General features: G+C 43.2%; 1 protein-coding gene across 3 annotated transcripts; it reads right to left on the reverse strand.

Annotated features, from left to right (window-relative positions):
• Positions 1-397: 397 nt before the first annotated feature.
• Positions 398-12,160, reverse strand: relb (RELA proto-oncogene, NF-kB subunit b). 3 transcript variants are annotated; one of them, XM_026192090.2, is made up of 11 exons: positions 11,838-12,160; positions 11,670-11,741; positions 10,754-10,923; positions 7,058-7,333; positions 6,122-6,288; positions 5,932-6,023; positions 5,405-5,536; positions 5,178-5,282; positions 3,621-3,836; positions 2,545-2,616; positions 398-973 (listed from the first exon to the last, which is right to left on the reverse strand). In XM_026192090.2, exons 1-11 carry the CDS (start codon positions 11,869-11,871, stop codon positions 549-551), a joined length of 1,761 nt encoding a protein of 586 aa, XP_026047875.1. In that variant the 5' UTR covers positions 11,872-12,160; the 3' UTR covers positions 398-548. The 3 variants fall into 3 exon arrangements, with proteins under 3 accessions (XP_026047875.1, XP_026047874.1, XP_080144574.1); XM_026192089.2 differs by having other exon boundaries at positions 11,670-11,744; positions 11,838-12,117; XM_080288448.1 differs by lacking the exons at positions 10,754-10,923; positions 11,670-11,741; positions 11,838-12,160 and adding an exon at positions 9,139-9,280.
• Positions 12,161-12,415: the final 255 nt, after the last annotated feature.

Consider the following 12,415-nt stretch of genomic DNA (forward strand, 5'->3'; position numbering starts at 1 on the left):
ACGTGTGCCAGCATGAGAGCACTGAGCCAAGGATAAAGGAGCTCTGAACCAGTGCCATCAAAGGGGTTAAAGTGGAATCTCTCGGCCTGCAGAGCTATGCGCAGCCTTAACTGTCATCAGACCAGCGGAGCAGCATGTAACGTGTTATTTTGCTTAAGTAGGAGTTATACCTTTGACTTAAAGTCAAATCCATTAAAAATCAAGAGAAAACCTCTGAAATGTATTAAATGGATGATATTCTGTGATGAAAGTTCAAGTGGCTGATGGGATTTTTCAAACTTGACTCTAGAGAGACAAGCATATGCATTTTGGCACTTGTATCCACTTTTGAAGGATGGTTTCAGTTTTCTGCTGCGCTAATCAGTACCAGTCTCATACTAAAAACAAAGCAGGCGATAGCTTGTTAGCTTAGCACAAGTTCTAGAAACAAGGGGAAGCGGTAAACTAGCTTAATGTGCTCACATGGCAGTGACATAAAACTGTCAGCAAGGAAGTGACCAAGATGTTAAAAGATGACAGAAACAGCTGTAAACTGTGCTACACGATCCTCAAAGTTCCTCTTCCGTTTTCACCTGAACCGTGCTATCCTGCGGCTCCAACTGCGGGTTCTGGCTCTCGCTGACGAGCATGTTGAATTGCAAGTCACTGTAATGGGAAAAGTCCTGCAGGAAGCCGGAGTTCTGGTTGAAGTTCATATCCACATTAGCAAAGGGGGAGGCAGTGATGTCCAAGTTGCCAGGCACGAGTGAGGAGAAGTTTGGGTTATTGAAGACCTCCCAAAATTCAGGCATGTCTACCAACTGGTTGTAAACGGCCGCCTCGTCTGTGTTTGAATCGACTGGATTGCAGTAACGCGGTTCCGCCGCAGCGGGTGTGCCGGGCAGGACAGGGTGCGACCGCTCTTGTGGCGACATCATGTTTTGGGCCTCTGGGAGGAACTGGATGACCTGATCTGAGGCAGGTGCGCTCTTGGCTGAAACAGATTACGTTACAGAGAAAACAAAGCTGTTAGAAACATGATGAATGGTCAGTTATTAGACGGAGGTCTTTGTACCTGGATTGTGACATGTGATTCTCAACCTTTTTTAAAAAGCACACACACACAGCTGCCAGTCTTGAAAAAGGTCTTCACTGAGATTACGGGAGGAGAAGTGCAGAGCCAGCTGTGTGATCATTTTGAAAGGTGTTTGTCTCATTGTTAATCTGTAGTACTTTATGCCACAAGGACTGTTTTGCCTTGTTTATATCAGTCAGACCAGGCTATGAAATGGAAATAACTGTGAAAAACCTCCAAAACAACCCCACAGCTGAGTCGACATCAACCAAAACTAGCCTTCATGAAGGTGGAACTTGCTGCTCTTTAGTTTTAACCTTTTGTACAGTTTACCCTGTTGCTTTTAACCCCTTTGTGCTTTTATTACACACCATCTTTATCTTGTTTGGTGTATATATATATGTATAACACATAAAACTAGTCTATCTTCATGTGATAATCAGTCATAGAAATGACATGTCACATAAGGAGTATTTGTGGCTGACCACTTCCTCTTTTGTCATGTCTGTGTATTCCAGTGGTCGATTTTGGCATTTTTGGCAAATGTCATGTTAGCATGTGATCTGTTCTTCATCATGCAGTGATGAGTAGACAGAAAATGATTAAGTGTGATTTTTTTTTTGAAGGGCATTGTGATTCGTCCCAATTACAGAAGCTGCCATGTGTCTAATAGTGCATCTTCACAGCAGACGTGTTGACTCTTAGTAGGTGTGGTTAATGGCACAAACACCAACTCAACTGTTCCACTGAGGTTTCTGTAATTTACCCAAGTGAGCATGACCAAGACGCCCTTTTTTTCCAGAGGAAAATAAATGAATGGCTCACTTGCACCTCGTTTCCACCAATGCAGTGCTGGTGTGGAGCTGGTGTGGGGGGCTTTCTCAGGAAAAAAAAGCTTTGAGACCCAAACGCTACTAGCAGGTGTTGGAGTAATTTCCATGCAAAAAAATAAATAAAAAATGCATCTGCTAGTCATGGGTGAAATTCCTGCACACTTAATTTTGTTTCAGTTTTGGTGTCAGCAATTCTGTGGCACCAACCTGGGCCACAATGCCACCGGCCCTTTTTCAGGGGAAATATGTGGAACAGGTTCTAGATTATGGACTGGTCCTGCATCAGTGGAAAAGGGGCTTTGCGGTTCTTGAAGTCAGGCAGATAGACTACAGTTTAAACCTGGATTTTGAGAAGACTGGCTATCATTTAACAAGCAGTTTGAACATGATTGTGAATAGCTTTAATCTGGACTGAGTGTCAAGTTAAAATAAAAATAATTGTATTCACTTAAAGGCACTTTATGCTTTTTGCATGATGAAATCCAAAAAGTTTAGATTTAAAATGTTGGTTTGCTGTGCTTTTCCTGTTGTATTAAGTCACAATATTTTGAGTGAGAATATGTAAACATGGAGCCAGAGAGGTGGCACACCCCAGTCAAACAGTTCACATGCTGAATTGTAAAAACACAAAGATCAAACTGACAGTCTGAACCTCACCTGTCACACAGGGCTTCTCCTTGAGGTTCACCTCTGACTTTAGCCTTGTCTTCCGCTTCACCTCGTACGGGTCTGAAATGAGAAATGAAACGCTGTCAGTGTTTAGCAATAATCTGCTGCATCTGTTTTTTTAATTTGTGAGCACTATGACTGGTAAAGAGGAGAGAGAACTGGCTGACATGATGGAGAGAAAGAAGGTGGCTGTATTGCGTGTGCAGGAGACCACGTGGAAAGGCCAGGAGCGCTGGAGGTGGATTCAAAATGTTCTATTGTGGTGTACATAGTGCTGTGGACGCGCAGAGAGTGTCAGACAGGATCATGGGTGTGACGGTGGAAATCAGAGGGGTGGTTTTCATTGTTATCTGTGCGTATGCCCCACAGGTTGGATGTCATTTAGAAAAGAGAGGGGAGTTCTGGAGCAAGTTGGATCAAGTGGCAGAGAGTGTCCCCAAGGGGGGAAAGAGTAGGACAGACTTCAATGGACATGTAGATGAAGGGAAGAGAGGTGATGAGGAAGTGTTGAGTAGGAATGGTATCAAGGAATGCCGAAGGAAAGATGGTGGTGGCCGGTGATGTAATGGTGGAATGAGGACGTACAGGAAAGTATTCAAAGAGGCTTACAGTGAGTTGTATGTGAGGCTGGACACCAAGAAAGGAGATAAAGGTTTGTTTTGATTGGTTAAACAGAGTGATCGAGCTGGAAAGGATTTGCAGCAGGATGGAAATGTACTAATGAGTAAGGAGAGTGTGCAGAGAAGGTGGAAGGAGTACTTTGAGAGAGAAAAAAGACAGAGGACAGTTAATGAATGAGAAAGTGCAGTGAGGAGGAAGTGAGGACAGCTATGAAGAGGAGGAAGAACAGAAAGGTGGCTGGTCCTGATGACATAAGTGTGGAAGTGTAGAGATGTATAGGAGAGAGGACAGTGGACTTTATGACCAGAAGAAGGAGGGAGACCGGCGGAAAAGTGAATCTACAGGGAGTAGAGACAGTGGAGGCTCATGGATGTAGTGAAGGAGGACGTGCAGAGGGTTGGTGTGGCAGAAGAGGATGTTAGGGAAGTCCAGTGCTGACTGACCTGGATTGCGAGGCAGGTACTTGAATGTAACGGGCTCGCTCTCCATCTGGTCTGAGATGCGACGCAGGGCCAGGTTGACTTCCACTTCCTCTGTGATGTCTTGGTCCTCGTAGGGCGGAGTCTTAAACACGATGGCGATCTGTCGGTGCACGTCTGTCTGGGCAAACTCCCCGTTCGCCTTCCACGACTCTCGCCTGAAGATGATCTCGATGTCGTCTGAGGACCAAACACGCAAAGCTCTTTATTATTCAAGAAACATTAGAACATGTTTGTGTTCTCATTCATCCAGGTCATGGGAGTCTTTAACAAGAAGCTTCTTCACTTCTGGGAGTCCCAGGTTTTATTACATTAGGGACCTCGTAATGGTCAGCACCTAGGCTCATGGGACCCTTGACTCCAAGGCCACCTTCCTGTTCGCCTTAAGAAGCGAAGAAGCCTCTTAATTAAGAATCGATGAGAAAATGTTTCAAAAAGGATCCAAAATACAAAGAAGATTAAAAATAAAACCTTTTTTTAGAGGAATCAAAACTTTTAATACTTTAATTCAAAATAATTAGGTCACAACAGTTTTCTTCTTTAGGGCACGTTACCACCTGGAAACCACCTACAAGTCCTCCTTCATCACATCCACACACCTCCTCTTTGTGCTTTCTTCTTCTCTGACGGCATCTTTCTACCTGCAAGTCTTCACTCACATGTCCAAACAAACTCAGGCTCATCTTTCTTACTTTGTCCCAGAACCGTCCAACCTGAGCGGTCGCTGTGATGAGCTCCAAACATCTCAGCATGTCAAACTCAGCTTCTTCCAGGTCTTTTCATACGTTTCATGCAATGTAACTGATCTCTCAGCTGCCTTCTTAACTTTTACTTTCATGTTGGTATCCTTCTGTCACAACCCAGTACCCTTTCTTCACCTCTTTTTCACACCCCAGTTGTTCTGGATGGTTGACCCCAAGTATTTAAACTCAACCACCTTCACCTCCTCCATCATCCTCACCAAAACACATTTTCTACTTTGCTCCTTCTCACCTTCACTCCTTTTCTCTACACAGGAAACCCCCACAGCTCCCCGTGTAGACCGACACATCATACGCAAACATAATATTCCACAGAGTCAGACCTCATCTGCCAGCTTGAGAAGCTCTCAAAAGCAGCTTCTCAAATTCACTTTTAACCAGTCTGTCGCTCCTACCACACACTATTGTCTCAGTGCACCCATGCATATCCTGCATCGCTCTCACACTTCTCTCTAACACTCCTGACTTCCTCATACAGCACCGCACCACCTTCCTGGGCACCCCGTCACATGCTTTCTCTTAGTCAAGAAAAACACAATGTGACTCTACTTTAAGTTACAAAAATGTGGGTGTGTGTGGGTTGTTTTTTTTAATAACACAAACACAAAAATCTCATTTAAAAGTTAACTAAAGCTCCAAAGCCCTACAAGTAAACTTAGATTGTAATCAGGCTCTTTGTCGCGTTTCTGAATAGTGGAAACTGGACTTGTTTTATGTAATCTACTCCTGGAACCTAACTTCAAAAAAACTTTCCTGTTACCTTTCTGCACTTTGTCACACAACATGTAGACCTCCGTCTTGCCAGTGCAGGGACCTTCATACAGGTTCAAATGGGTGATCTTCAGCTGTGATGTAGTTGTTGCCTCTGGAATTAAAAAAAACATGCACGACAAAGCGTGAGAATAGGGAAGTACGCTGCCTTATTTTTGGCGCGCTTGGTTGACTGCGGTCAAGGCTTTTCGGTGTGTTTGTCTGGTTATGTCTTACTCTTGTCATAAATGGGCTTCGACACCACCGGGCTGAGATGGTCTTTCCTGCCGTCCTGCCACTCGAGCTCGCACTGAAAGCACAGACGCACTGAATTCATGTCCATGTCTTCAATGCCCTTCGAATGCCCGGCTGAGGGGAGAACAGAGACAAAATGGGTCAGTGAGGACAGAAAAAACTGCCTTTATATATGTGAATAAGATAAGATAACCTTTATTAGTCCCACACGTGGGAAATTTGTTTTGTCACAGCAGGAAGTGGACAGTGCAAAAGTTATGAGGCAAAAATTAGAATACAATAAGAATAAATACAGTACACAACTGTACAGAATAGAATAAAATACTATATACAGTAGAATAAAATAAAATAAATATACAATAAGATAAAAATAGAATACAAATACAAATACTATATACAACTGAGTAAAAATACAACGATGACAGAAAGGATTATTGCACTTAGTATTATTGAATGAAGAATAACGTGGAGATTAAGGTGCGGTGTATTGGCATACGTCTCCCACTCACTCTGAAATGGGTCGATATTTAGACTTCTTCGCTTCTGAAGTGAAATGTCCAGCTCTTTCCGCCTCACACACTGAATACCAAGGTTAGCGAAGCTGGGTGTAAAAACAAGGGGAACTGTTCAAATAAAATGTAAAGACACACCACGAATTTTAAGGTATCAAAATGGCAGGGATCGAAGGCGAATGCTCACCTGTGACGTCGGTTGTTGCGAGGGTTGAATGTGACAAAACAGATCCCTGTACCATTTGGACAGTCTTTACCCACGAGGCAGTGGGGGTGAGGCCGGTGTGGGAGGTCTTTGGTCACCAAAGAAACTGTGACGTTGACTTTCTTTAAGCCGTCGATGGAACCCTGAATCTGAAAGAAAGAAAAGAACAAGATTTATAGCAAAAATCCAGAATAAGTTCAGAGCTGTGATGCCTATTAATGTGATTTTCTTGATAGAAAACAGAAAAAGTTGTCTAAAGTTCTTAATTTTTTCCCTGACCAACAGACCAAAGCTGTTGTAATATGCCAAACTAAAGCAGATAACCCTGACATCTGAGAAACTTGGCTTGAAAAGAGTTGAAATAAAAGCCGATTAACCTTCGCTATCTGTTGCTCCAGGATTTTTTGTCTCTTTCCCCCTCAGACATTTTTCAGGGGCAGACTTTAAACAATAGGTTTCTAGAAGGTCATTACAGATTTCCCGATGTATTACAATAAAAATATAAATAAAAGCAAAACTAAGTCCTCTCAGGTACCAGTTTCATCCAAAAACAATGACAGGTTAACACCATTGTTCACCGCTATTAATATCCATTATGCAACCGGACATTTCCTTGACTAAACTTTATATAACCTGGTAACCACCAAGTCAATGTGTGAATGATCGTGACGTGTAGATGTGTGTGGCAGTGTTTTTTAGTAAGCAGCTGGGGGATATACCTCCTTGTATCTCACTGCACTTGAGCTGGGATTTGTGGGGACTTTCTAATTGATTCAGACAAACCACATTTTTTTCAGTCTCCACCCATTTCAGACAGGAGGGGTCAAGTGAACAGAGTAAACAGGATCAGCTGTGGTTAAAAGTGCCTAACTGCCTCTGAGGTCGTGTAAACTCCCCTTCTGAAACAAAAACTCCTACCTCTATCGTAGGCAGGGTCTTTTCAGTGTGGGTGCTGGATGCTCCCAGGATGCTGCCCGCCGAGCGTCCTTCACATTCATAGCGAAACCTCATGCCTCTGTCTTTGGGCTCCTCCACTATCGCGAGCTTGGGCTTGTCCAGAACACGCTCCAGAATGTCCGTGTCGCCTCGGTTCTGAGAGGACGGGATGCCGGAGTTCTTCGAGTTCAGCAAACACGAGGACCCTCGCCCAGAGGAAGGATGAGTCGATGCCATATCCATGACAGGGAGGACTGGCTGATGGGGGGGACAAGAGAAAGCAATTTAAAAAAATTGACTTAAACATATTTACCTCGCACTAGAAACTTCTGGCAGAAATGAAAAGATGCAGACAACATGCAACAACCAACCAAGCCTCACGACTGTCCCTAAAGGCTGGTGATGCACATCAGATGAGTCTTTTATAACCTGATCTAATGAGTAAAGATAATTTCTGTACTCGAAAGACTTCAAAGCAAATCCACAAAGCATCTGAAAGAAGAAACAATAGTTGTTGTTTTTTTAATTTTCCCCCACTGGTTTGTGTTTATTTTATGTTTTAACCATTTCTTTATCATGTTTGTGATCTCGATGCTTTTTATTTCTGCTCTGGTCTTACCTCATGCCCCCACGGTTTCTTTTCCCTATTCCATCTGTTTTAGCAGGAAATGTAAAAGTCAGATGGCTCGACTTGATGTTTCTCATGAAAACTTAATTTACACTCAGAGGTTTTCTTGCTTTGGATGTACAAATGCAGTGAGTCAGTTTGCTGACAGCATGAAACATCTCTCCAGTTGAACTATGCCTTTAGATTTCCGATCATCAACTATCGACCTTTCTCAACACTCTTCCAAGAAGAAAAACTGAACTTCTGCAGTAAAATAAAAGTACTGGCAACTGCCAGTGCTACCCCTCAGACTCCCAGCAGACGCACCTGTGGTATCAATTACAAAATCCTACGTCATCTTGTCCTCAAGTTATCGCATTCACAAACTTAGGTGCCCACGTCACCGGCCTCGGTGAGGTGACGACAATACATGATCAGCCTTTTACGGCTGAGGAGTAAAGACCTGACAAGTCACATTTCATTCACTCGATGTGTAAAGGAGATGAAGTCACCAAGTCAAATACGCAGGCATTCGCAACCAGTTACAACCTATAAGAATATCTACAGTTTCGAAGCACTGACTCACTTTCAAAGCACAACTTCATAAAATCCTTTTAATAAAATGTTTCCCTTCCAAACGTCTAGGTTATTTAATTTAAAAACCAAGTGTGATGTTTCAGTATTTCACCATTAAAAAAATACAATGAGAGAAAAGTGTCAAAAATGGCAACAAATGCAATTTAATATCTCAGAATATTTCTAAATGATTACTTTGCATCTTTTTGTAGCAGCTCAGCTCCCATTTTGGGAACCCCCATGTTAAACTGAGACACTCTATATAAAGCAGCTGAAAGTAGCTCCACTTTGACAAGCTAAAATACTACAATGGTACTTTTTACACACCAGTGTGTCTGTATTAACAGTCTAATGATGTTACACGGTTTTGCGGTTTTACTGCTGAAAGAGCTTTTTTTTCCCCGCCTCGACATCTTCATAGTTTTAATGAAGAAAAACGACCTCATGTCTCTTGGGCAGTGATGACACTACAGATGAAGCATGCAGTGAAAGAACTGACTCATGGCGTGTGTTTCTTTTTGTTTTCTCTCCATACATGTGCTTTCTATCAGTGAGCAGAGTTAACCTCGTGCTCTGCGACTCCTCCTCTTGCATATGATGTCTTATTTTTTCCGTTACACCGCAGACCACCGAGCTTTTTCCGCTCCCACTCAAGACTTTGTATCTCTTTTTTGTCTTTGCTGCTTTTAGTTTCTCTCTTTCTCTGCAGTGCCATCCTCGCTCATTTGTTTCTGCTCATCGAGGCGCCTGATTGCTTTCTCTTACATCACCGTGAACCCAAAGTTATCACAAATCAAGTTTCACCCGACTCACTGCAGTCTATCTGCTGTAGCTAATCAAAAAAAAAAAAAACAGAAGATAAGAATGATAATGATCAAACCTGCAGGTAAGAAAAGTAGTAAAGAAGTCGCCTCCTTTGTCAGACGTGTTGCTGTGAATCATTAAACCATCGCTGCAGAGATGTGGTGATACCTCTGCATGAGATCATGTTTCATAATATCCTGTCGAGCCCCAGACGTCTTTGGTCAAAGTGTTTGTATGCACCCCTGCGATCGTGTTAGCCCCCTCCCCAAAAGAAGAAAAGAAAAAAAAAAAGGACTGGACCTTTCAACAAAAGCCTGCTACACCGAGCCAGCAAACGGAAATAGGAAGTCAGCTCAGCCTTACGCCCTTCAGCCAATCACAGCACTGACACGGGGGTGAAAAATGCAACCTTTCGTCTCCGGTGGGTTTGGCTTGTAAACAGAAAGGATGGCAAACTGAAAGCAGGAGTCAGATTACAGCTCTTCCAAAATGTCCTCTCCACTCCCCAAGCCCACCTCCTCTATAACAACAAAAAAAAAAAAGCACAAAGAGGTGTGCCACGCTCCCTCACAAGCTGCAAAACCTCTTCAAACCCAGCAACATAACCTGTGCAGCTCATTCACTAAGAGAAGGCTGAACTACTCTTCTACCGCCCTTCATTATTACCCATCTGTGCGGTCACTACAGTGCCTCTCTTATCAGATTACAGTCTTTCTGAGCTCCCGCTGCCTGTAAACCACGTGCTTTCTGGTAGAAGCCTGACCTGCCGAGTTGCCTAACGGCTGCTCTGTGCCACACAGCAAAATAGCCAACCGTCTGCAGGCTGCACATGAATCATGCAGCACTTCATACCACCGACATTCAATCCTCACAACAGCCTCATTATGAGAGCTGCAGCCACCGCCGAGGAGGAGGAACAGACGCTTCCTCTGAACGTGTTTTATATCAACCGCCTTTCAATAATAGCACAAAGACAATATGGGAAATAAAACTACTGTTGCTAATAATAAACCGAGGGAAGAGCATAACAACCTGCCCATCTGTGTGACTGCTTTGCATAAACAAATGATAAGAAAACCTAAAAAAAACAATCAGAGAAGCCAAAAGCAGATTTTAACAGTTTCTTCTCATAAATAAAATGTTTTAAGTTTTAGCTGAATCCATTAACTGTTTTAATGTTTATGTTGCCCAGCTAAGATAAGAAAAGGCTAAAAATAAGAATGCCATCATTATTGTTATCATTGTTTATTAGTCATAACCTTTCTCCAGACAGCTTAGACTCCAGTTTCCTACCTGTTATACAGTCATAGCAGCCAAAGTGATTGAATATTTACAAAATAGGTGCATGTACTGACATTTATTTCTCTGGCTCTTATAAATTAAGTATCAGGTATACTAATTAAGACTTTATCTAGTTAAATAGAACCTGGATCGAAGTAATGAGCACAAATTTTGCCAAGAAAAAAAAATTGTAAAAAAAAAAACTGTAAAAAATTATGCCCCTATTCACCGCAGGCTGGCAGCTTTCACAGCCCACAGCTGATATAAACACCTCTCTGCTTGGCACCCTTGGGTGTTGCCAGCAGTCTTTCTGGGTAACGTATGAAACTGTGAAATGAGCTGGAAACCAGAAAAATCAACACCCTGCATGACACCACCTAAAAACAACAACAAAAAACAAACAAACAAACCTTAGACGAGGTGCCTCTTGCAACCAGCACCGGCTTGGATGTCTGCGTTGGTTTGTGGATGGGGGTTGGTGTCGAACAGGGGAGGCCAGCAGGTGGAGGAGGTGGTCCAGGTAGTCCAGATAGGGAGGGTGCTACCTGCTCACTTTCTGTGATATATTCTTGAATCAGGTCTGTGAATGAATACAAACTGATGGTGAATCCAAAGTGAAAGTGCAAATGTGATAAAAATCTGACACCACTTTAGGGCAGCAGCTGTGCTGTTTCTTTATGTTTTTGGATTTGAAAGCAGAAACACTTCCATTAACATCTTTCAAACCTAATAGTATATTACTGCAATCTATTTTAAGACGTGGCAACGTGTCACAAGACACAGTGTGTCAGAATTTGAGTGGTTACCACCTCACATGAACCGTTTCCTCTGTTTTGTTTTTGTCACTGGTGCATGAATCTGTGGCACGTTGTTTCAGCACTGCACCAATAAAAAAAACAAAAAAACAAGCCTGGTGCCATGTAGCCAGCCTCAGTTTAACCAGTGAAAGTGAATCTAGAGCAGTGGTTATCTGCAGGTAAATATACCTTTTGGGGTGGTTGTGGTCTGTCATGTCTGACACTTTGTCAGAAATCATGAAACATTAAACAAAGCAAGCATCTGCAGCACAGTTTTCAAAGTTAGATAAGAGAAATCAGCTGTTGTGACTTTTTTCACGTTTAATTTAATGTCCCAAATGTTGAGTTCTCCTTCTCTGACATCGGAAATAAGACAACCTAAGATTAAACAAGCAGGAACTCTGATGATGGTTCACGCCTCCTGCCAGAGGTCATCTCAGGTCACCGTAATGCCTCCCCGCTTCCGGCAGATGCACGCAGAGCCAAAACAAAACAAAACATAACAAAACAAAAAAGACCCACCACTCACCGAAATCTATAGAGTTGAGGCTCGAATAATTGTCGTCCTGCGGGTCAATCCCGGGAAGGGGTGTTGTCTCCTCTGCTGTGAAAAATCACATGCCTCAGGATGATGTCAGCGCTTTTACGCACAAACACACGCAAAGATTCAACAGGTTTACAAAAGACAACCACCCACCAGAGGTACCGTTGACCATGTCCATGTCTATCATGGCATGCGTACAGTCTTTAAGACCACTTTGAGGACCTTAAACTCCACCGTCGTGTCCTTGAATTCTTCCTTGAGAACTCTCCAAACCGGATGACTCTGGGTTTTTTCCGTCTCGGCCCAAACCTTCGTCCTGAACTCTGAAACAGCTCCTTAAACCACCAGTTAGACTGCACAGCGGCTCAGAGTGTCTGTCTGATCCCGAGGAGAAATGTCAAACCGTCCCGAAGCCATGCGTGGAACTAAGTGTGCTCCGCTTTTGTGTTTCCGGCAGGCTTCGCGATTGGCTGCTAGACGCGTGGAAATCCCCCTCCGCGCGTAACGTCACCTCACAGACGGGAAAACCCCCCCCGCGACAGCACGAACCAAACTTTTAATCAAACGGCGCTTTATTGATTTGCATAATGCATCATAGTGAGGCCAGAAAAGGCATTTTACCCTTAAAAGCCGATTTCCCCCCTCATTATATATGTAAACTGACCGCACGTATCGGCGGCTCGTCTTGTTTTCATATCGGCTTCAGCGCATATGCAAATCGGTTTTTAACT

Source organism: Astatotilapia calliptera, chromosome 14 (genome assembly GCF_964374335.1).
Source record: "Astatotilapia calliptera chromosome 14, fAstCal68.1, whole genome shotgun sequence".
Taxonomy (NCBI): Eukaryota; Metazoa; Chordata; class Actinopteri; order Cichliformes; family Cichlidae; genus Astatotilapia; species Astatotilapia calliptera.